This window comes from Musca domestica, unplaced genomic scaffold (genome assembly GCF_030504385.1).
Source record: "Musca domestica strain aabys unplaced genomic scaffold, Musca_domestica.polishedcontigs.V.1.1 36, whole genome shotgun sequence".
NCBI classification, from domain to species: Eukaryota; Metazoa; Arthropoda; class Insecta; order Diptera; family Muscidae; genus Musca; species Musca domestica.
In genome coordinates, this window is record NW_026712318.1 from 5,192,645 (window position 1) to 5,219,156 (window position 26,512).

A 26,512-nucleotide genomic window follows, 5' to 3' on the forward strand; every position below is an offset into this window, starting at 1 on the left:
TAAATAGCCATAACTCGGAAAATATTTAGAAGTGGTAATTCATATATCAGTTAGAGCATCAGCAACATCAAAACAAAAATAAACGTAAAAACCCGTACAGGATTTGGAATTCGGATTCTAAGTCGATTTATCCATGTCCGTCTCTCTGATCGTCCGCCCACATTATTTGACTTAGTACCTTGAAATTTGGTAAAAAGTTTTCATTGTCTCTATCCTATGGGTCCCATATGACGGAACTTCCCGATATTCGGCATTTTGCCGATTTGAGTCGCCTACACTAACAGATATGTCGAAAATTCGCCATTTGTAGTTCGTAATGTGTTCAAGCTTCGATTGCCGAACATAGCCTATATAGGGACACGTTTTCCTATAGCCCCTATAAAACGGTGCTTCCCGATATCCGATATTTTGAATTTATGGCTAGTATTATAAATCTTTACCTGTAGTTGGAAATTGTCTATTTAATTCTAGTTTTGGTATTGCGCCCATATAACGTTTTCACTGGTATTTGAATTTAAAATGGAATTTATTCGAATATTAAATCTAGTCGCTTTTATTCATTAATGTTTTCTTTGATTCAAGCTAAAGTTTTTGAGAAAATTCCGGATTTATGAAAATTGTGACTATTTTGTCAATGATTACATTCCAAAACTTGGTAGATATAAAGGGAATAGGAAGTGACTGTAATTAAATGGAGACTTTGTCAGAAAGAAGCTTTCCCTACCATGAACCCTAAATGGAGCATTGCAGCTACTTCTACTAGACACTAGAATAATTACAAAAGACAAAGGGGTTATACCAGTTCAATAGGTCTAAACGTCGTTCCCTTTATACTAACAAAAGTTGTGAAAACGAGAGGGGAAGAACAAGCATGTACTTTGGTTGTGGCTATAGAGGGTATATATCATTTGATACGGCCAAAACGTGCCTCATCGAAATAACAATTTTAGACCGTGGGTGTCTACCAAATCCATTTTAGGACATTTGGAGTCGATCCAGCGATGTCCGTACGTCCGTCTGTCTGTCTGGCTGGAGCGCACGATAACTCTCGAAGGGAGTATCCAATTTAGTCTAAACTTGGTCAAACTTAGATCGAGTTCGGAGATGGATTATATCGGTCAACTTATTCTTGTACCACACCCACAAAATGACAATATTTTCAAAGAAAATAATTAACCGCACAGAAAGAGAAAGGATAATCCGATTTTGTTCAGACTTGGCACATCTCAATATTTCCATAGACACAAAATCCTTCTGGTATCTCCCCCACAAAGGGTCGATGTTTTGAATAACCGAACAGCTCAAAGAAAGCGAAATAAGCATCCAACTCTCTTCATATTTCACACATCCAAATATTTTTCCTAACGCAAGATATGTTGTGAAGATGATATCAACAATTTCCAACAGTTATATTTGTCATAACTCGCAAAACAAGTCGGCGATTCTTTACAACTTGCTATATCTAAATATTTCTCAACCAGACACCTGAGATATTTAATATAATTCTTATCGAAGTCATACCATGCACTATACAGCAATGTTATATGGTGCTAGAGGTACAAAAGCCTCCGTCAAATTTGTTGAAAATCGATTCAGAGTTGGATAAAATCCCCATCTTGACTTGACTACTCTAAAGCCATGATACCCATTCAAATAAGGTTCATAGGTGGTATGATCTACTTCACATAAACATTTTTGTTACGGAAGCTCTACTAAATCCGCATAGTGGTGTAGGGTATCATATAGTCGGCACCGCCCGACTTTTGACCTTTCCTTACTGGTTTTTATTTAATTTTGGTTATTTTCTGCGAACGTGGCCCTATTTTTCCGAATTTCAATTTGTTTTGTTAAACTTTCTATAAATAATTTTCAAGGCTTCTCTGAAATTTCAAAAATTTTTTAAGAAATTTTCGACTTTATAAAAAAATGGCTTTCAAAAACTTTGTGGAAAATAAATGATGGACTTTGTTTCAATTTTTGTGAATGATTTTTATACCCAAAAAAATGGTGGATTTTGTAAGACAAAATTTTAAGGACTTTCATTTAAAAATCGTGGATTTAGAGTGAATAGAGAGTAATTGTAATTAAATGAGAAGGTCAAGTAGCATTGCAGCTACTTCGATTAGACACTAGAATTATTATAATAGACAAAGTGTTTATATTCGTACCTTGAATTTTATGAATGTGTTCCTTAAGTACTACTAAAACCAATCATAATCGCAGCCACACAATTATTCTTATCTATTCTAATATTGAATGGAGAACATTGCATGGCTGCTTGTCATTTTATTCAAGTGGGTCACAACCGTTATTATCTCACACATTATCGTACGCGTTAGCGCGCAAGATCACCGAATTTTACACCTCTGATATTTTATGGCAGCTGGGATTTTTTTTTATTTTTAGATTATTTATCTTTAATTGCTAGATTTTCCCAGCTCCTCAACCGCACTCAAAAGTATGTACAAAGTATTTTATACAAAACTCAAGTTAACATTTGCAAGATATTTTGATGGAAATTATACTCCCGCTACTCGTCTTATATTTCTAGTACATGTCTCGAAATGTCTATCTTGAGCTTCATTTTAAAATTCCTCTAAAGTCAAGCTTATTCCAAGATTGACTTTAATTATTCTAAGTTTTTTTTTTTTTTTTGCAAGAAAATTATTTTTTTTCCTATGGTCCACAACTATCTGAAAGTGTCGAACCACCCTAATGTGCACTTACCTTCTTGATTTCGTATCAATTAGAAGAGGACATTTTGACATGTCAATAAAAACGAAACCATAAATACGCCGCTGTCACTACCAATATGAAAATAATCTACTTGATGGCCTGTCATAACAATCATCGGATGATGTGTTGCAGTGTCGTCAAGTCATAAAAAAAGCAAGTTCAGAGAAAAATACGCCAATGGGCCCCCTTTTACCCTTACACCTCTTAAACGTTGGCCTTTACAATTAAGGAATGGCCACAATTACCGATAAGATAGACCACATAGACCATTCATGTCTCACCATACACACACACACACACATGTGCACCCATAGATGGTGGTTATGCCATTATTCATATCCATTTGGCATGCAAATGCCTTTTGATGGTGTGGTTGATGGCGTTGATTGTTCTCTCTGCCCAGCTCAAGAAATTGTACAAAAACAAAGCAAAACAAAATAGCTGTTAAGAAGAAGACGAAGCAGAAATGATATATGACCACAGTTAAAATCAATTTGATTAAAAGCCTCTGATAACCTTCAACGCCAGATGCATGAAAGGCGTGCAGAGCGAATATGTCCTGACAGATCGCAACGGGACGTAACTGAAAATAATTGTGGTGGCATTTGTAACATTCTTCCTGGCGGGGGCTGCATAACTGCTGTAGGCGTTTGTTGCATTTTTGTGTGCGTACGAGTGTGTGTGTGATAGTATGGCGTGGAAATTTCCCCTCTCACTCTGAGTGTCATTTATAATGGATTCGTGGGAGAAATCTTCCACTGAATTGTTGTTTGTTGTTGTTGAGAGTCAAGAGAAATACCACAATTAACTGTTGCTTGATTTGGATCGAACAAAAATGGCTGCAATAACGGAAACATTTATTTCGTTTCTTACAACTGGGTGTATTGAGATTTCAATCGGAATTTTCTGGGGAACCTTTTATTTTTCGTTGTAAACGATGTCAAAATTGCGAAGGACAGATCGATAACTTATTTGAAACGATGATTATTAATCTAATTGATTTAAATAACAAGTAAAATAGTATCAGTCGGTTTTGCCGACAGATGTTATCCCCCATGCTTGAGTTATGATTTTTCAAAGTGTTGTTGGGAGGTTCCGAAGCAGTTGGCCAATATTGACCAATTCGTATCTGTTCTAAGTCTGATATAAATATTACAACGTGCCATATTTGAGCTATATCCTCCCTATACCTTATATGATATATATGCAATTTTTTGGAAAATGTGGAATTATGCGGGAGGAAACAGATATAGCGGAACGAAGTATTCCATTTTCATATACATCTAATACATATAAAAATATTGGTATGTAAAAATTTTAAGGAAATCGAACAGAGGCAAGTGTACTTCCATCCCAGAGCCCTTGAAAGCCAGCTACTGCGGTTACAAGGACGTTTTTGGACTCCTAGTTTTCGCAGCAGATGACTTTCACTCCTTTATAGAGCCTTATTGGATTTTCCCACTAATAAAAACCAACTCCCTCAGACAGTCCTCAATGAGATTTTGCCTTCCGACTCAGCTCGGTCGATGGCCGTTACACAGAGATTGTCCGGGTAGGTGTTTTGGGAATGTTGCCTTTTCCTATTTCATTGGCTCGAAGGTTGAGGGTTGGTGGTAGCAGATTTGTCCTTAGCAGACCTAGGGTCTACAGAGGCTGCCTGAACCGGTCTAGCAACTATCTTCTTGCAAACTACGGGTGTAGATGACGCCGGTGGCGGAGGAGAAAGTTTACCCGTTGACGGTTTCTTTGCCTCGGGATGCGGTTCCTCAGTTGACCGTCCTCTCTTCATTGTTAAACGAGAGGAGGGTTTGGTCTCCTTTAGGACCACCGCGGCATTGTTTCCGTCCGGGTTCTTCTTCTTCCTTTTCTTCCGCTTTCCTGCGTCTGATACGGTGGGAACTGTGCATACTTCCGTCGATGGTGCAACAGCCCAAAAAGTTCCTTCATCATCAGAAATGTTGCTGCATTCCACCTCAGCCTCGTTGGTAGGCTCAACTTCTTTACGAGGTATGTAAGAAGAGAAACAAGTTCCTTCTCAAGAGAGCATTTTGGCAGTTGCGGATGATTCTTTTCGAATTTCCGCACTGCCTTTAGGCTCGTCTTGATTAGGGTCTTTTCACTCTCCGTAATCTGTAGGGGATGCCGGCCGATGAAGCTTTTGCAGTACCTCACCGATCATTTGTAGCCCCTCTTCGATCCGGAGTCGTCGCGGTTGAAGGGGTAATTAGTGTCACCGTCCATGACGCCTTCCTTGACCCGAAGGTTGGTAGCATTGGTATGCTCCGATGAAACTCCTTAATCGAGGTTTGGCCTCATCTGAGCGCCAGTTTGAGCATCCTCTTCAGCTTTCTGGACTGATTCATCTCACATAGATGAGGGTATGATATGGTGACGTCGAACTCCTCATCAGAGAGAGAGGTGAATCATTCTCAAAACCAGATGGTACACTCTCCTTGAAAATCCTTAGGGTTTTGGTCTTCTCGAGAAGGGCGGACAGCTGTTCACTCTGTCTTTGTACGCTTTCACATACTTCGTGTCGGTATGTCTGTAGAGTCTCCTCCCCACCCGCAATTAAAATTTTGTCCGTGGCGGTGTTTTGTGTCTGTGCCTCCGAAGAGGCGCTTGAGGTGTTGTCGGTGTTTGTTTGTTACATTTTTCTCCATACTAATTTGGACATTGGAGGTGACGAGGTCCGCCATGACATAGCCTCCATATCATGGTGAGGACTTGACACCTAAGCCTATTACTCGTCGAGGCGCCCAGGTATCGACGAGGCAACCGTTAGAATACAGTCGGTACCCTGACTGCAAACCTTGGAACACTGTTGGGCACGTTTTAATTAACAGCCCAATGTTAGGCAGTCCGTTGCGTTGTGGCCAAGTTTGTTGACTGGATAGTTTGGGGGCGCCAGTAACTTCGCCTCGTCATCCATCTCAACCCCAGACCTTGGGCTATTAAATTATTGAGATGTGTGAAATTTGAAGACAATCGGACTCTTACATCAAATTTTATGAGAGCCGTAATTATTCAAAATGTTGAGCCATTGTGGGGGAGGTACTTGATAGAGTGGACCGATATTGTCCATTTCCGCACCAGACCTAGCACTGACGCAAATATTAGGATTTGCAAAGTTGGAGCAAATTCGGATTATCGCTTCTCATTCTGTGCAGAAAAAATATATTTTTTGTAAATGTCGACCTTTTGTGGGGGAGGTACCTGAAGGAGTGGACCGATATTGCCCATCTCCGAACTCGATCTAAGTTTGACAAAAATACTACGATGTACCAAGTTTGGACCAAATCGAGAATTATCATGCGCAGCAGCCAATCAGACAGACACACGAACTGACGGAAGGACATCGCTAAATCGACTCTAAATGTCCTGAATCGGATTTGGCCCAAAAAGACCTGTGATCTATAACCGTTAATTTGAAGAGGCACGTTTTGGGCGTATCAAATGATATATACCCTCTCTCTCTCTCTCTCTGAGGGTATAAAAATTTGACCCGTATTCTGCAACCCTGTCGGAGCGTATCTAACCAAAGAAGATTAAACCATTGGAGATAAAACCCAGTGGGTTTATCTGCAGTAGTATAAACGCGCCGTAAATTCCGATTTAAAATCTGATAAACAACGCCTGGCATAGGAAAGACTCTTTCTCCTCCATTTTTCGAACCGATTCGTAGCATAACTGGTTAAAAATCTTCTCTATGACATATTATTATTAACATTACCAATTCAATTTTAAAGAAGTGATGCTGTCTAAAACCATGTTCCCACATTCCAAGTAACAAGGCCATCCTGCAAAATTTTAAGCAAAGTGACGCAATCTTTACTAAATTAATTAACATTCCTTGTCAGTCACTCTCTCCCTCTCTCACACACACAAACACACTCAGAGACACAAACATGTCCGAAAACCCCCAAAACTAACCATTCAAGTTCATTTGCCTTCGAAATGTCTCCTTTAAATTTAGACATTCACATTCTGTGAATGTAAATGATTTCATTAGCCTTGGCCAAGACATTTCCCACTCCCAGCCAAAACTGGTGGCTGGTGGTGGCAGGGCCATAAATCAACACTGGCAAATACTTTCGACAAAAGGAATTTAAATTAAACTAAACCAAATAAATTTGCCAAGGAAATTATGTGTGTCCTTCTGATACGAACTGAAGTGTGAACGCAAACACTTGAATTGCCACAAATGGAAGCTGTTGATCTGCTTTGGGTTGTACGATGGAATTTGGAAGCTTTAAAAGTTTACGTTGAAATAACGTGTGAGTTTGAATTCAATTTGGAGCCTTCCGAAAATAGATGAGTGAATGAAAAAACTGGAAAATTGAAATTCGTTCGTTTTTTGCATAGATAGGTGGTGGGTGGCAACAAAGCGGGAATGGTGGCTGCATAAGTTTGCTATTCATTGTTGAGTGGTCTGTTTTTTTTTTTTTAACATTACAATACTCACACGCACGCCCGTCCGCACTCACGTACACACACACATAGATTGCGTGAAGAGTGGTTAACCAACAGATGTATCAATATTTACCCAATGTGTCATTACCTCCTTGCCCCGCCGACACTTAACCTCAACGACAAGGAAACAGATTGTTTCTTTTTATTCCCCCACTCCCTCCATTACATCCAATTTTATTTTACACTTGTTATGCTGGCGAGTGAGTGTTTTGTGTGTGTGTGCGTGTCGTGATTCCCACATAACCTTTTCTTGCTCTTGGCGTCAAGCCATCATTATTATGTCTCCATCATAGTTCCGTTTTGTAAAATATGAAATGCCGTTGATAAATTCTAAATTTGAATAGACAAATAAACCCAACATTTTTAGAATCGTGCTCAGAATGCTATTTGTGCCCCATCAGATTTTTAATTCCGTCTAGAACTTAAGTGATTGGAGGCATTTGTTCTTTGCCTTACAGTGGAATGGGACAAGAAATACGAAGTGTAGATACGGAATTTTAGCAATTCCGGTGAATAATGTAGCTAAAATCATCAAAATATCGAATATAGGGAGGTACCGATTTTAAGGGGCTATATGAAGGTCCGGTTGGACAATTTTCTGTCAAAGGCTGTAGCTCTAATTACGAACTTTAAATACGAAATTTGAAACAATTCTCGTGACCAAAGTCGCTAAAATCATCAAAATACCGAATATCGGTAGGTACCGATTTTAAGGGGCTATACAAAGACCTGGGCCTCAATTCTTGTTCTGTGAAAATGTGAAAAAAAGTCAAATGAAAAATTTTATAAAGGAAATATTTTTTCCAGTCATACGCTGTAGTATTTCCAGTCATACGCTGTAGTATCTTTTAAGAAATTCAAAATTTAAAATTGAAACCACTCCGGTGAATAATGTCCCTAAAATCTTCAAAATATCAAATATCGGGAGGCACTGTTGTATGTGAGCTATACGATATCGTGGACCTAACAGGGTGAGATAAAAAAACTGCAACAAAGTCAAACGCCATATTTTTTTCATTTTTTTAAATTTTATTGAATGAAAGCAAAAATTGTCGGAAATAGCATCAAATTTTAGAATAAATTTAGATTTGTTCGAATTGGTCACCTTTGGCACGAATTACCGTCACAAACTGTCCGATTGTTGCTCTACGGTATTTTGGCCCATTCCCGCCGAAGCGCTGCTTGAGGCTATCGACAGTTTGGTATTTTTAGTGCCAACCTTGCTTTCCAAAATACTCCAGACACAATAGTCCAACGGATTGGTATCCGGAGATTTTGGTGGCCATTGTACGCTGAAAATGAAGCGAGAGCCTCATTTTGTAACCATTCTTGGGTGGCGCGTTCTGAGTGCGATGGTGCTGAGTCCTGTTGGAATGTCCAAGGTCTGCGACCAAAATGTTTGCGTGCCCAAGGCTTTAATACACCCTCCAGAATATTTTCTGCATTTATTCTGATGCCACGGTCGATTAATACGAGCGGAGAGCGACAATCGGCTGTTCTGGCGGCCACATTTTCAGCTGACCTCTTTGGCAAGTAAACACGATCATTTTGTTTGTTTACAAACTGCTGGACAACGAATGTTTTCTCATCCGAGACGGAGAAAACCAAATTCGGCAGTTCACCACTTTCGGCCAAGCGAAGCAAATCTTTAGCTCCTTTGAGTCTATTTTCTTTCTGCTGCGGTGTAAGTTCTTGCACTTTTGGAATTTCAATGGCTCATTTTTCAATATTTGCCGAATGGAATATTGCGATATGTGCAGCTCTCGAGCCATTTTTCGGCCACCACGACGCGGGCTTCAATGGGGAGTAGCTTCTTTATTTTCGAACCATTTCTGCTGATGTTGCTGTTTTCTACCGTCCATTTCCTTGACGTCGGGCTACGCTACCAGTATCACGGTAACGAGCGATGGTACGAGACACAAAAGATTTGTTCACATTTAAATGATGGAGTGCTCCAACGGTTGCCACTTGTGGTTTTCCAGCCAAATATAAAGAAATCACACTGTCACGCTTGAATTCCACCACGAATAACTTTTTTCTGGAAAATTCTCACCAAAATGCTTTTGTACGCTTCGAAACGATATAATGAGCTGTCGCTAGAATAATTTTAACAGCTGTCGGATGGGTGGCTTAGAAATGACAGCAGTCTGAAATTGGTTGTAGTTTTTCCATCTCACCCTGTATACTTCGTTAGGTCTAAAATTTCGATGAATTACAAACGGAATAGCGAATATAATATACCTTCCATACTTTGTATGGTGGAGGGTCAAAAATGCAGAGTTGGAAAAGCTTATTTGAAAAGTTTTTCCCATTGCCCGTTGTCTAAATATCATGGGGCAGTTTTGATAATTTTTGTGCCCTTTGATTTTCAATTGAAAAGTGCATTCCATACCCCGCCTCTGCCGTGACCCATATTTTATTCCAGCATTTCATTCCAAAAGAAGAATACGATTTTAAAAGGGAATTTGTAACTTTTTTAAATTTACCACTGTAATGCCACATCGTTTTCGTTTTCTTCTTCTTTCCATATCCCAGCAATTTCCCCCCGCAAGACATTGTATATATTTGTTTGTATATGTATGCATGTCCATATTTTAATATGTTTATTTCCAATACTATTTAGATAGGCCACCAATAAAAATAAATACAAATGTAAACAGATCCATCACGTAGCATGATTTTTAAAGAATTCTTCGGATTTATGCAGTCACCGAATGCCGGCTGTTATTTATTTTAATAAAATCCTCACGGAATTTCTAACACCCGCCCAGGAGACATTTTTAGCATTTTTGAGATTGAGAAGAGATTGTGTGCAGAAATTTGGCAAAAAAAAGTGTGGGCGGTGGTGGACAATTTTTGGCATAAAAATAAAATTTGAAAGCATCACAGTCGGCAATAAAATGGGACATAAATTTGGGTGAATCAAAACGTTTATAAACTTAACAAGGCAGCGAGTTTTTTCACCCTCCACCATACATAGTATGGCGGGTATATTAAGTTCGTCATTCCGTTTGTAACTCATCGAAATAATCATTTTAGACATAACAAAGCCGATTTAGCCCTGTCCGTCCGCTTGTCTGTTGTAATCACCCTACAGTCAAAACGAATTAAGATACGAAGCTAAAATTTTGCACAGGTCTGTCTTTTGTCTGCAGACAGGTCAATTTCGAAGATAGGCTATATCGGTCCACGATATCGTATAGTCCCCATACACTGGTACCACCCGATATTCGGTATTTTGATGATTTTACCCAGATTTTCCAATGGAATTGTCTGAAAATCCACGCAAGGAGTTTTATCTGAGTACTTCACCCCCTGGAGGAGAATTGTTTATATGGATCCACGATATCGTTAAGCCCCCATATATTCGGCATTTTGATGATTGTAGCCAAATTTTGCAATGAAATTATCTAAAAATCCAGAAAAAGATTTACTTCTGAGTACTTTACCCCCTGGAAGAGTATTGGCTATATAGGTCCACGTATATCGTATATCCCCCATATAATGGTACCTCCCTATATTCGGTACTTTGATGATTTTAGCTATAATTTTCAATGAAATTGTCTAAAAATCCATACTAGAACTTATGTCCAAGCTCTTTACTCCTTGGAAGAGAAATGTCTATATAGGTCCACGATATCGCATAGCCCACATACAACGTTACTCCCCGATATTCAATATTTTGACGATTTTAGGGACATTAATCACCGGAATTGTTTCAAATTTGGTCTTTGAAGTTAGTAATGGATACTACAGCCTAAGACAGAAAATTGTCTGTGCAGGTTCACGTCTTCATATAGCTACCATATAAGGGTACCTCCCGGTATTTTGATGATTTTAGCTACACTATTACCGATTTTTTTAAGATTCGCATTTGAATATTGTAATGGCTTATGACAAATGTTACCTAGGCAGGTCCGTGTCGTCATATAGACCCTAATATAACAGCTACATTCGGTACTTTTTACGATTTTAACAGAATTTTTAACGGATTTTATTGTTTTTGAAAATTTTCAAATTCTTTCCAAATGGTGAAGGGTGTTCAAAGTTCGGCCAGGCCGAACTTACTACTTTTTTATTTGTTGAAATTTCTGAATACCTTAAATTGAGCACCACTGTTGGGGCACCCGAGCGGTACGTGATTTTTATATCCTCCGCCTTGAAAAAAGAGGGTATGTTAACTCTGTCATTCAGTTTGTAGCATCCCTAAATATTCGTCGTAGACCCCATATTGGATGAAGGAATAAGGCTGGAACCCCGAAATTTTTTATCTAAGTCTCTATTGGTGTCGGCGGTTAGGATATAGTCCTTGTTTTGGAAATGCGTCCTATATTTGTATAAAAACTATTCATTTATACTAAATTTAGTGTTTGGTGAAGGAATAAGGCTGGAATACCGAATCCCGAAATTTGTAATTTAGGTCTCTATTGATGTCTGTGGTTGAATATAGACCTTGTTTTGTAAATGCGTCCTATTTTTGTATAAAAACTAGTAAATTACACTAAATTTGGTGTTTGGTCAAGGAATAAGGCTGAAATCCCGAATTTTGTTATTGGGTCTCCGTTGTTGTCAGCGGTTATATATATATTCATAATCAGCATAAAATTCAAAGTCGATGTCGAAGGATGTCCCTCTGTCTGTCTGTCCGTTGAAATCAAGATACAGCCCACATTATTTGACGTAGAACTTCAAAATTTGGCAGCACAATTTGTATTGTGTCTAGGATGGTGGGTATTGAAAATGAGATACATCGGTCCACTTTTGGTATAGTCGCCATATAACGGTACCTCCCAATATTCGGTATTTTGATGATTTTTGCCATATTTTTGGAATAATTTTTGGTATTTGTCTAAAAAATGGTATTTTTTGGTCCGAATGGCTTCTAGCTCCGGTGGTAAAACATTGACAATTTAGGTCCACATTATACCAACCAATACTCGGTATTTTGATAATCCTAGTCACATTTACCCTCGGAATTGTTTCAATTTTGGTATTTTAGAAAATTTGGTAGATGACAATCCGTGAAGTATAAAATTGTCTATGGAGGTTCCCGTTTTAGTATGGCCCCCATATAATAGCCTCACTCACTCTATGGTTTTTTGAAAAGTTTAACTTCAAAAGTTCAGATCTTTTTTATATAAAAATGTTTTCTTTACCCAAATGTGGAGGATATTAAAAATTCCGCGCCGGCCGAACTATGGATGGTATATTAACTTTGTCATTCCGTTTGTAACTCCTCGAAATACTCATGTCAGACCCAACAAAGTATATATATTCTTGATCAGCGTAAAATTCTAAGTCGATTTAGCGATGTCCGTCTGTCTGTCTGTTGTAATCACACTATCTTTCGAACGAATTGAGATTTTGCAAACATGTTTATTTTTTCATTAGGCAGGTTAAGTTCGTAAATGGGCCATGTAGGTCCGCGTTTACATATAGCCCCCATATAACGGTACCTCCCGATTTTCGGTATTTTGATGATTTCAGCGACATTATTAACCGGAATTGCTTAAAATTTGGTATTTAAAGTTCACAATGGATACTACAGCCTTAGACAGAAAATTGTCTGTGCAGGTCCACGTCTTCGTATAGGCCCCATATTACGGTACCACCCGATATTCGGTACTTTGGTGATTTTAGCGTCTTTATTCACCAGAATCTTTTCAAATTACGCATTTAGGGTTCGCAATGGAAACTACAGTCTGTGACAGAAAATTGTCTATGCAGGTCCACGTCTTCGTATAGGCCCCATATACCAGTACCGCCCTATATTCGGTATTTCGACGAGTTTTGGGTACAATACTCACCGAAATTGTTTGAAATGTCGTATTTGAAGTTCGTAATGGATGCTAAAGCCTGTGACAGAAAATTGTCTATGCTGGTCCAGGTCTTCGTACAGCTCCGATATAACGGTACCTCCCTATATACGATATTTTGAAAATTTTAGCTACATCATTCACCGTTTATTTCAAGTTCCGAATTTGAATTTGGTAATGACTTATGACAAACAATGCCTGTGTTGGTCCTCGTCGTATAGGCACCAATATAACGGCTATATCCGGTATTTTTAAAATTTTAACAGAATTTTTTAAGGATTTTATTCTCAAATTCGTTCCAAACGGTGGAGGGTATTCAAAGTTCGGCCCAGCCGCACTTACTGCTTTTTAACTTGTTTGACTTATTATCGAATCGATGGAACCGATTACTATTCATTTCAATAGGGGTCGATCACTGGCCAAAGATAAATTCCTTCTTAATACACTTTAGCGACAAAACAAAAAAATGAAAACGTTTATTTCCAATATCTTCATTCTAAAATGGAAAAAGGCACTCATCCTCATCAAAAAAGCAATCCTCTTAATATTCCATTCAATGTCAGCTCAATGAAGTAATTCAAAATTGTGGCAAGCTATAAAGTCATTTGTTGAATGGGAACTGACGCTCCACAAGTCCCCCACAAAAGACATTCACATTATTGCTTTTATTTCCTCCTTTTTTTCTCCATCTTTTGTTTGTTCTTCCTTTTTTCTTTGTTGCCAAACGCTTCTCTTTTCACAACGATGATAATCTATTATCCTTATAAACATAATTGACAACAATTCAACAATCAACCGCAACGATATTCAAATCATTGATCAATGGAATCATCAATTGTCCTAGATAGTCTTCTTAAAGTGAGGTTAAATGCGGATTGGGGGGATGGGTGGGTGGGTGATACGCTATTCATCGAAGGGAAATGTTTTATGCAAATGTCTGTTACAACGTCAAACATTAAAGTGGTCGATGGCAGCATTGAAACAAAAACATTCCAGCCAGCCCTCCAGTAATGAAGTACTTCAATGGGATGTGAAATCATTAAATCATTTCCAGCCTTGGCTCTTTAATAGAAAACCCAGTTGGGGGGCCAAATACAAAATGCTCAATTTCGGCACCATCATTAACACTTACATAATGAGGCGGCACAGTGTGGCGAAAAAACGTGAGGATGTATGAAGTGGGGGAAGGAAAAGTTTGGGTTAAGACCATTGTAAAATTAAGAAGGTTAAGTCATTTGAAATAAGCGTTTCCATCTCTGGATTTTCTGTTATTTACCTTGTCAAATTTCACGGCCTAGAAAACAGGTTTCCATCTCTGATTTGTATACCCTCCATCTTGCTAAGGAGGGTATATTAAATTTGTCATTCCGTTTGTAACACCTCTAAATGTTCGTCGTAGACCCTATAAAGTATATACAGGGCGAGATGAAAAAACTGCAACCAACTTCAGACTGCTGTAATTTCAAAGTCACTCGTCCGACAGCTGTTAAAATTGTTTCAGTGACAGCTCATTATATTGCTTACAAGCGTACAACAGCATTTTGGTGAGAATTATCCAGAAAAAAATTATTCGTGATAGAATTCAAGCTTGATAGTGTGATTTGGTTTTATATTTGGCTGGAAACCCACAAGTGGCTATCGTTAGAGAACACCAGCATTTAAATGTGAATAAATCTTTTGTGTCTCGTACCATCGCTCGTTACCGTGACACAGGTAGCGTAGCCCGGCGCCAAGGAATTGGACGGAAGAAAATAGCAACATCAGCAGAAATGGTTCGAAAAGTAAAGAAGCGACTTGATCGACTTGACCCGCGTCGCAGTTGCAGAAAAATGGCTCGTGGAATATTGAACATATCGCAATATTCCATTCGGCAAATATTGAAAAATGAGCTCGGTGTAAAGCCATTGAAATACCAAAAGTGCAAGAACTGACACCGCAATAGAAAGAAAATAGACTCAAAAGAGCTAAAGAGATTCTTCGACCGTGGCATCAGAATAAATGCCGCATATTATCGCGAAAATATTCTGGAGGGTGTATTAGAGCCTTGGGCACGCAAACATTTTGGCAGCAGTCCTTGGACATTCTAACAGGACTCAGCACCATCACACTCAGCACGCGCCACCCAAGAATCATAACAAAATGAGGTTCCTCGCTTCATTTCCAGCGCACAGTGGCCACCAAAGTCTTCGAATACCAATCCGTTGTACTATTGTGTCTGGAGTATTTTGGAAAGCATGGTTGGCACTAAAAAATACCAAAGTGTCGATCGGCTCAAGCAAGCGCTTCGTCGGGAATGGGCCTAAATACCGCAGAGCAACATTCGGGCAGCGTGGGACGGTTTCATTGAACGTTTGAAGGACATAATTCGTGCAAAAGGTGACCAAATCGAACAAATCTAAAATTTGGTGCTATCTCCGACATTTTTGGCATTCATTCAATTAAATTAAAAAATAAAATGTAAATATTATGACCTTTGATCTTGTTGCAGTTTTTTATCTCACCCTGTGTATGTATTTATAATCAGCATAAAATTCTAGGTCGATTTAACGATGTCTGCCTGTCTGTTGAAATTACGAAACAGCCCTCATTATTTGGCGTAGAGCTCCAAAATTTGGCAGAACAATTTTCATTGTGTCTACGATGATTGGTATTGAAAATGAGATATATCGGTTCTCGTTTTGGTACAGCCGCCATACAAAGGTGCCTCCCAATATTCAGTATTTTGAAGATTTTACCACATTTTCCACGTATTTGTCCAAAAATTGGTATTTGTTGGTAATAATAGACTATAGCTACGGTGGCGAAACATTGTGTGTATAAGTCCACGTTTTTGTATAGCCCCCATATAACGGTACCTAACAATATTCGGTATTTTGATGATTTTTGCCACATTTTCCACGGTTTTTTTTTTTTAAATTGGTATTTGTAGTTCGTATTGGTCTTTAGCTCATGTGGAGCACCATAGTAATATGGGTCCACGTTTTGGTATTGGTATCTCCCGATATTCGGTGTTTTGAGGATTTTTGGCACATTTTTCCACGAACTTGTCTAAAAATTAGTATTTGTAGGTCATAATGGGTTCCAGCGAAACATTTTATATATAGGTCCAGGTTTTTGCATAGCTCTCATCTAACGGTACCCCCCAAAATTCGGTATTTTGATAATTTTTGCCATATTTTTTTTTTCACAAAATTGGTATTTTTTTATTTCGCAATGGATTTTAGCTCCGGTGACGAAACATTGTATATCTATGTTCGCGTTTTCGTATATCCCCTATATAACGGTACCTGCCGATATTCGATATTTTGATGATTTTTCCATGGATTAGTCTAAAAATTGGTATTTGTAGGTCATAATGGGTAATAGCTCCGGTGACTGAACATGGAATATTTAGTTCCACGTTTTCCTATAGCGCTCATATAACGATGCCCACCGATATTCGGTATTTTGACAATTCTAGTTACATTTACCAACGAAACTAGTCCGAATTTGGTATTTAAGAAGATTTACAAGATGACCATCCTTAAAGTATTAAATTATCTATAGAGGTTCCCGCTTTGGCATGGCCCCCATATAATGGGCCCACCCACTTTATGTTTTTTTTTTTTTTTTTTGAAAAGTTTTATTTGTAGTTTAAAGTGGAACACCTTTGAATTCAGAAACCTTTAAATTTTTTTATCCACGGGGGAAGGTCTAAAAAATTCTGCCCTGCCGAACTTAATGTTTTTTACTTGTTTTTAATAGAATCGGCTGTCTTTGCGTCACACTGTCCTTTACCAAAAAGATTTTATCTGTGAGGCAAACAACAACATATATTTCAAGAATATTAAACGGGGAAAAAGCCAAGTTACAAAAAAAACGTACACACAAACATCAACAAAATATTGGCAGACCGCAATAATCGTTTTCTTTATTATCGAATTTATGTAACTGATTGTGGTCGAGTTTTCATCGCAACAAGTGGGCTAAAAGAGAAAAAATATATCAAACCGGAGGATGAGAGACAGACACACAAGCATGCACTGCACAGTCATACATACATAGTTCAAGGTCTCTTATCATCATGCCCAAACATGTCGAAAATCAGGAAAATAACTACAAAAATATGTATGTATGTATAAGTGACAAAAACTACAAGTCAGAATGAAGGCAATAGGAAGTGTGGTTGAATGGTAGATCTCATTCATACATACATGCATGCATACATACATACACTAATAAAATCATTTAATTCAATTGTCACCTGTGTACGACCGAGTCTTATTTACCACACAAATGTGTATGAATGTAAGTATGTGTGCATAAATTTCCACCTACGAATCTGGCTCAACATGTGTGTTGTTATTTCCTTCCTTGGCATTCAATTACATGTTTCAATTTTCTTCGAGTTCCGTTAGTCATCTTTGTTGTGGCTTGTCGAACCGTTATATTGTCTATTATTATAACGGATGTCATGTGCGCTCAGACTAGGTATCCCGTTGGATAGAATGTGTTGTATACATGTGTGTGTCAAGTGTTGAGTATTATTACATATTTTAAATATGTCCCACGAGAGTAACCTTTTAAAAGTTTTAATTGACTGCTCAAACATCTTTCACCGCACTGCGAAACATTTGACTTGTCAGCCTGTCAGTGCATTCATTAGGTTGTGGGGTCTGCCGCCCTAGAGCCACAACATCCATCCGAGAAAGGTGAGAAAATAAAAGATTTAATCAACAGCCAACATACTTTGCACGCATGTAGTGGTTAGCGGAAAGTCTATGCCTGTGGCGTGTTCGGCCATTAAGTCTTTCAAATTTTTAAGTGCCATGGGCAAAAGTTATGAATGAGATTTTAATAAATTAATGAATTATCAACATCACTTAAAAGAATAAGGCTTTAGAGATTTAATTTTAACAAGGAAGAAGCCTGTTAAATTCCCTCCATAATTTAAATACCCTCCACGAATTTGGCAATTTTCAAAAAAATAAAATCCGTTAAAAAAAAAAAACTTAAAAATACCGAATGTAGCCGTTATATTAGGGTCTATACGATGACGTGGACCTGCATAGGCAACTTTTGTCATAAGCCATTACAATATTCAAATGCGAATCTTGAAAAAACAAATCGGTGTATAATGTAGCTGAAATCATTAAAATACCAAATAACGGGAGGTTCCGTTATATGGGGGCCATACGAAGACTTGGACCTGCAGAGATCTGTCATAGGCTATAGTATCAATTAAAAACTTCAAATACCAATTTTGAAACAATTCCGGTGAATGATGTCGCTAAAATCATACAAATACCGAATATCGGAAGTTATCATTATATGGGAGCTGTACAAACACATGGAACTATACACACAATGTTTCGCCACCGGAGCCAAAACCCATTATGACCCACAAATACCAATTTTTAGACAAATCCGTGGAAAAATGTGGCAAAAGTCATCAAAATACCGAATATCGGGAGGTACCGATATTTGGGGGCTATACAAAAAACGTGGACCTATACATATAATGTTTGGCCACTGGAGTAAGAATCCATTATGAACGACAAATACCATTTTTTAGAAAAATCGGTGGAAAAATGTAACAAAAATCATCAAAATACCGAATATCGGGAGGTACCGTAACGTGGACTTATACATACAATGTTTCGCCACCCATTATGACCAACAAATACCAATTTTTTAGACAAATCATCAAAATACCGAATATATGGCGGCCGAATATATGATACCGATATATGGCGGCTATACCAAAACGTGGGCCGACATGTCTCATTTTCAATTCCAACCATCCTAGATACAACTCGAATTGTTGTGCCAAGTTTTGAAGCTCCACGTCAAATAATGTGGGCTGTATCGTGATTTCAACAGACAGACGGACATCTTTAAATCGACTTACAATTTTATGCCGATTATGAATACAAATATTTTATTGGGTCTATGACGAATATTAGGAATGTTATGTTATGTTTAAGGTGGAGGATTTAAAAATTCCAGAATTTGCTTCTTTCAAAATCAACACGTCTGCCAATCAGAATTTGAAAAATCATGCTACTACTTTAACTTGGCCGAATTTGTCTAGTAGAAGTATTAAAACTGAACGCCATAATTGTTTGAACTTCCTTAACCATTTGTCCATATTACATGCACGACACTCGAATTCTAGTTTTAACTAGTCTAATTACACATTGTCTACAACAAATATAATAAAATTAGTTTGCCTAGCCTATGCACTAATCAATATCATTAAAAGATATAATGAATCAATTTTCATTAATTTCTTGTACTAACATCCAAAATATGAATCTAATATAGATATTCTATATTGAAATATTACGACAACTTGTACATTGTCCAATTTACTAATCAAAACTAAGTGAATGAATAAATGTTGTCTTCCTGACAATCCTTTAACTAATAATATTAATTAGTCCCACACACATTGTTAATTTTTTAAACTTGACAATGATTATGGGCTGTCTACAAATTCCTGTGACACAATTTCATATTTGTGACATTGATTCAAAAGGAGGATATGGTAAAATATCCTATTGAATTAGACATAATCTGAGGGGATATATACGTATGAGTATGTAGCCAAAGGTCAAATGACATTTACTCACTCATCTTCAAATTAAAATTTAAATATGTATTTTGACACTAATATCTGAGGTTTGTTGATAGACACAGAGAAAATATTGGGCATTTAGTACTCATGTCGTTAATAATAAACAAATGTTCTGATTGCTTGTTATGAAGATTTATTGCTTAATCCGGGTATATTCAACCAGATTTACCATACAAAAATAGATCTTCTCCCATCGGATTTATTTTAAATCGGAATCTATATACCTACAGAAAGCATCATGGAATTTTACATTGGTATTGCGGCACACTTCAAAGTTGCAAATGTTTCCGTAAAGGCGTTGTTTACATTTTGCATTCGAGCAATAACAAAAAAAATTCAATTGTATTTCCTTTCCTTAAGCTGTTATCAGACAATAAGGTTTTTACCAAGGTATAATTAAGAAGGCAACGTCATAATATGTTAATTTTTTCAATAATATTCATTTTACAACATCTCATTGTCAAAATATATTTTTATAAATCCATTGTACTTACATGATGGGAACTTGTTTTAAATGCAGTAAAATTTGACAAGGTAAATTACAAAAATGCAGAGGTAGGCGTATTTGAAATTAACGTACCCTCATATTTTTACCATGGGTTTTACATAGGTAGTGTCAAATTTTCAGTGTGTCAATGTACTTTTTCGATCACAGCGAACCCTATTTTCTTCGGAAAAATATAATTTAATCAAAAGCGTTTTTACAAATTGAATAATTTTTCATTCAAAATTTTTAATTTCAATATTGGTTTGACAGCTCATTGTTCAAACATCTGTATCGTTGCGACTACCTGTTTTATTTAACTTAAGTATTGAATAATCGCTTATTTTTTCAGCATCAATTGACTCCATATCTGAATTTTTGGTGACCCAGCTAAAATTTTTTCCGAGGGCTCTGATGTCCGCTTTTTTTTTGCCGAGATTTTCTACCATTTATCCAGTTTGCGAGTAATTTGCACACACTCGTCTCTTTTGTTTGCAAAACAAAAACGTCCGCAAAGAGTTAACTCTTTTTTGAAAAGATTTTTTTACAGTTCAATCTGAAAAGTTTTAAAGTACTCTGCACAGTTTTTCTTCAACATCTCAACAGAGTACGTGTAAATAATGCCCCTTAAAAGTGTGTATAAAATTTTTGATATTGATTATTATTTTCGTATAAATCTTCCAAAAATATTAGAATTTCGAAAAACAATATCACATTTTTTTCCTGTTTTCGGATAAAGCCATCGAAAAAATAAAATTTTTTCCGAATTTTGGATAAACATCCTACATTTCTCTGATTTTCGATAAAACGAACGGCGAATTTCGTATCAAACATATACAAATGTTCCGAAGTTTACTTTTTTCTTTTGCGAATTATAATTGAATTCACCACGAAATTAATGTTCATCCAGATTTTTTCTTTTTCGAATAAAATTTTAGTATCATGGCCAATCTCATACCATTTGGTTCGTTCCGAATTCGATATCAGAATCGGAAACTTTTATAGAGTTATTTTCCAAATATGTTTATTTACTTGACGTATTTAAATCCACTATGTTTATTAAATCCGGACAAGTTTAAACCATGGAACTATTAAATCACTGTAAACTCATTTCAAATAATAATAGCAAAGTCCGCATTTGCCAAATGTAACTTCATTGGACTCAGATTCCCATCCCTGACTTGTTTATATGCAAAAAATTAATGATTGTACATTTTGACAATGCCATGTTGTTAAAGTTTTTATTTAAAAAAATTGTCAACATACGATTACATAAAGTTACCTTCTTAATTCTATCTTAATGTAAACATACTATAACAAACAAACCCCCTAAAATAAATTATAATTTCGAGGGCGTCACATAACGTATACGACGGCGTCACTAAATATGTAAATATAGTGTTGAACAAGGCTACGTTTACATAGGAGTTGTTTACTGTGATAGTTGTTTCGTACTGATATTATTATTTTCATATGCAAGATGTTTTCAGATATTGTCCATGAATGAAGTGTTTTTTTGACCCTAAGATTTTTACACCAAAGTGTGAAAACGACTGGCATTTTTACGGACAATATTAAAATTAGAATATCGGCTAAACTTAAAAATGCACACACCACATGTTTATACTTTTGAGAAAATTTCTTGCAATTTTTGCCGAATTAATTAGCAATATCGGTGCATACCAACAAGTTTGTTGTGAATGTTCTCATCTACTCAATAGCCCCATGTGAATAACATTTCTCAACTTTAATCTTCTTTTTTTATTTCCAGATTTAAAAAAGCACACATCAGCAATATGTTTAGGTGTACCAAGAATACATCGGTGTCGAGTGTGATTGCCCAACCATTTGTGGCGCTACAAATGTTTATAGGCTTGGCAATAATCACCACTGTCCTGGCCAATGCGGTGACCCCCGAAATACCCACAGTTAGTGATAATGAAAACGAATTGGGTGATCTGATGCCAATGGATGGTGGCTATGATGAGAAACGTAGCAATTGGCGATCTCTGCAAGGGACATGGGGAAAGCGAGCCTCACCCAGCGACAATGATATGAACGATAACGAAAACTTACTACCCGTACTTATAGCCGGCATGGAACCAAGATCCAAACTACAATTGGCATATCTCACCAATGCCGCTACCTTGGAACATTTGGCAAATACCCCAGAACTAATTGGCAACTCCGGCGAAGCTTATGACATGGACGAGAATATCCTGAATGAGAAGCGTGCCTGGAAGAGCATGAATGTTGCCTGGGGCAAGAGACGTAATGGTCCTACCTGGAACAAATTCAGAGGTAAGTTCAAGAACAAAAGAAGCAAAAGCGTTACGAGAGAAGAAGATTAAGACAATTATTTTACTGTAGATATGTTTTCTTCACAAGCAGGTGCTTGGGGCAAACGTGAACCCAATTGGAACAACTTGAAGGGTATGTGGGGTAAACGTGCCACCTGGCAGAAACTCCATGGCGGTTGGGGCAAACGTTCATCTCAGCAATACTCCGATGTGAATTAAGTCTATAGCATGGCTACACATACACCTACACAACTAACTAACTAACCAACCGATCACATCACAATTAATTACTCTAAACAAAAGTTGACGACCGATTTCGAAATGATCAATTAATAATTCTATATAACAACATACAAACAAACTAAATAACTAACTAAACGAGCAGTGTATTATTTCAATTGGCATACATATGTATTTTAAATAAGTTAAGAAATAAGTACGAGTATATATGTAGTAATGTAATATAATTAAAAAAAAACAAACACATAACAACAAATATATAATATATACATATATAAAAATATTTAAAAAAAGAAAAAATATTGTTTTTGAAATTACAAAGAAAAAAACTGCATGAAAGCCTTAAAAAATTAAAAAACTAAATTTTATTTTTTAACAAGAAAAAATACACAGTGCTACACACTCAATAAAATACGTATGAAAATCAATCTGCTCAACGTGACCTTTTTAGGACAGAAACATAATGGAAGCTTCATAGTCGAGATTCTCTGGCATACGTAAAAAAGTTTTTAAGGCTAAAACACACTCTGCAATTGGCTTCATTTCTATGTAACCTGTGGATTTCTTTGGAATCGTGATATAGTTGCTCCATATTATCTTTGAAATAGGAAGAAATTTTATCATTGTTTACCCTTAATGGGTAGAACAGAATCAACGTTTCGAATTGGTCGTTGTGGTATTGCATTTCCAAAAAACGAAATTTTGCATCATTGTTCACCTTTTACGGGCAAACTGGAATTAACGATAAGGTGGAAATACTGAAAGTGCTTCTTTGGCTGGCTTCTTCGAAAATTAACCAAGGAGACTAGGGTCAAAATCGAATTAAGTCAACCTCAAACTCCTTTGTTCCTCTACGAAGAAGCCAGCCGATGACTAAAGCCAGCCAAATAAGCACTTTCAAAAATTTCACAAATGATATAAACTATCAAATTATAAAAAAAGATCATAGTCATGGCAGAAGAATACAGATAGATGCATAAACGCTTGGGAGCATTGATATGTCAAAAAAAATTAAATATTTTTTCAAATATAAGTAGATTTTTATATGTTTTATTATATGACGTCATTCGGAGGTAATTATAATTCGTGCTTTTCAACAATTTTTACAAATTTAAATAATTTTTCATTCAACATTTTCAATTATCAAATTGGTTTGACAGTTCATGATCATAGTCTATTCTAACCAACCGTTTACACAAGACAAATTGCCTAGAATCAGAGTTGCATTTTTCTACCGACATTTATATTGGTCCGATTGTTCACCTTACTGTATAGAATTTAAAAATACTAAAGATTTTTGATATTTCAAAAAAAAATATCTTTGTAGAATTAAGAAAGTAAAGTCATATGTCATATGTTTACCACTTATTTTTAAAAAATTTTCAATTGGCAACATTTCATTGTCAAGATTTATATTTACAATTGCATATACACAAACCAGAGATGGATACCTAATTTATATGCAGCGAAATTCTACAACATAAATTACGGAAAATGCAGGGATGGATATACTTATTTGAAATGGATTTACAATGCAAATTATTGAGATATACAATTGAATTTTTGTTAAATAATGTCGATACTGTCATTGCCGCTTTATAATAGGGACACGTAAGCCGACTTTTGTTTAACCTATCACCAAAAATCGAATAAAATGTTAATTCAAAGTCGACTTACGTATCCCTATTTCAAAGCGACAATGACAAAACTTATATAAGTCGTCATATTTTAATTCTCCTAATTCATTTAATTTTTAACCGTGGTAAGAGAATACGGGTAGATGCATCAACGCTTGGAAACACTGATATGTCAAAAATTTTAGATTTTTATATGTTTTCTTATACGACAATACGTACATTTAACCACGTTCACCAATTTGTCTATAGAAAACATACATCATATTTATTGTGATTTTGTTCACTTATACGGATAAAGGGCTTCAATGTAAATGTAACCTAACTATAATTATTAAAACTAGCAAAAGAGCGAAATCTGTACGTGAAAAACTTTACCCAGAAAGTATTGGAACGAAAAACAAGTACAAATCTCAGCTCCTTCAAAGTGCTAAAATGGTTTATTCGGCCAAAATTTTAGAGTTCTGGAACGGATTTCAGCAAAAATGTATGAAAGAAAATCTGAAGTAAGAACTTAATGAAGCATTTCTTTTTATTTGACATGTAATGCTTCAAAAATGAAATATATTGTAATAAAACGTTGGATGGTAGATAAATATAACTCTGATGTGTAAACAGAGTTCTCTGTATTGATCCCAGTTAACCGGGCTTTGCATAAATGCTTAACATTTTTTTGCGTTTCAAATGATCCGTAAATTGTTTTAAAGCATAACGATTAAAAGCCGTACACAAAAAAAATCCGTTGGTGTTAACTGTCAATTCCCAGTGAATTTCAATTGTAATTGCGTATAAGCCAATAAAATCAACTGGTTTTAAGGGTCGATTTTAGTTGATGTATAGCAATGGAATTGATAATTGAAATCAACTCGATTTAGTACGTATAAACGTACTTTAATACTTTAACCTATCTTAAAACTTATTTAAATATATGAAATCCAGTGTACGCCAAATCTGAAATACACTGAATTTAAACATCGTTATATCGGTAGGTTTACATTTACGAAATCACCGAGTGGACTCAAATGTCAATTCCATAGCGTACACGTCAAATAATCATTATTTATGTGCCAGTGTTAAAATACATCACTGTTGCCACATTACATTTTGTGCAGCCAAAAATAGCAACAGAGTTTGCTTGCGCTGCGATTCAAGCTTTGATCTGTTTCTGCCTTAAATGTGAGAATATATAGGAGGATTTTCCGGTCGGCTTTTCGTAAAAGAACAACGGAGTTATGTTGACTTGGTTCAATTTCAGCCCATAAAATCTTTTATTCTTTTACGTAAAAGCGAACTAATGACTTATGACAGAGAAAAATCCTTTTATGTATTCGCACCTAAATTTGATATCAGAAGATATAGGTGAAAATCCATAGCATGTACATTCGAAATATCACCAAATTTTATTCGGAAGTTTAGTCAAACCTTAAATGCGTTATGCAAACCTTGAAGCTTTCCTTGGACTATCAGATTACATTCAAATTTACTCAAAATAATAAAAACGGCTGCCCTTGAGATGGAAACAGTTAAGTAGCATGGCATGATTGACACTATTTATGGTAACAAATAATGTGGCGTCAGTGTCACATTTGCCGATTCTGTGTCTGCACTTTTTATGTTACAAGTCGTATAGGTATTTGTATTAAATATACAATATAAATATAACCAAGCACAGTATAATTTTAGCACCGACTCATAATTTTTTTTTTAAATAATCTAATTTTTTAAAGTAATTTTATGTATTATAGGGGAAACTTCTGATGAGAACGTTTTTTATGATTTACACACAGTTACTATTTATACACATACATTGTAAAATATTACATGGCAATGATAAAAAAACACCCACTATTATATGAATATAAATGTATATTTATCATATACATACACACACACATAAAATATATGTATGTAATAATAGATGTCATACATGTCTGTACTATTCGTTGTTAAGAAATAATAAATGATAATAATTAATTGTCTCACATTCCGTTGTTATAGAAACACAACATTCAAAATAGACAGCTTGTATAAATATTCCCATCATAAGTAACATTATGCTTTGTCCTTAAATATTGTATTTGAATGATTGCATTTCGTTTACACATCCACTTGAACAAACAGCATCAACACAAATAATAATGTATGTGTACGTGATGATTATTACAAATAAATTATATTGCAGATTTTTTTGCTCATAAATTTCATGCAAA

General features: G+C 36.2%; 1 protein-coding gene across 3 annotated transcripts in view; it reads left to right on the forward strand.

The window, feature by feature from the left end:
• The window catches only part of LOC101898471 (allatostatins MIP), a 32,417-nt gene extending 5,905 nt beyond the window's left edge, over positions 1-26,512 (forward strand). Inside the window, exons 2-3 of one of the 3 annotated variants that reach the window (XM_005178735.4) lie at positions 21,900-22,429; positions 22,499-26,512. In XM_005178735.4, the coding sequence (XP_005178792.1) occupies positions 21,925-22,429; positions 22,499-22,647 (654 nt within the window). In that variant the 5' untranslated portion in view covers positions 21,900-21,924 and the 3' untranslated portion in view covers positions 22,648-26,512. The remainder of the gene's footprint in view (positions 1-21,899; positions 22,430-22,498) is intronic. The other 2 variants (XM_005178736.4, XM_005178737.4) reach the window with 2 other exon arrangements.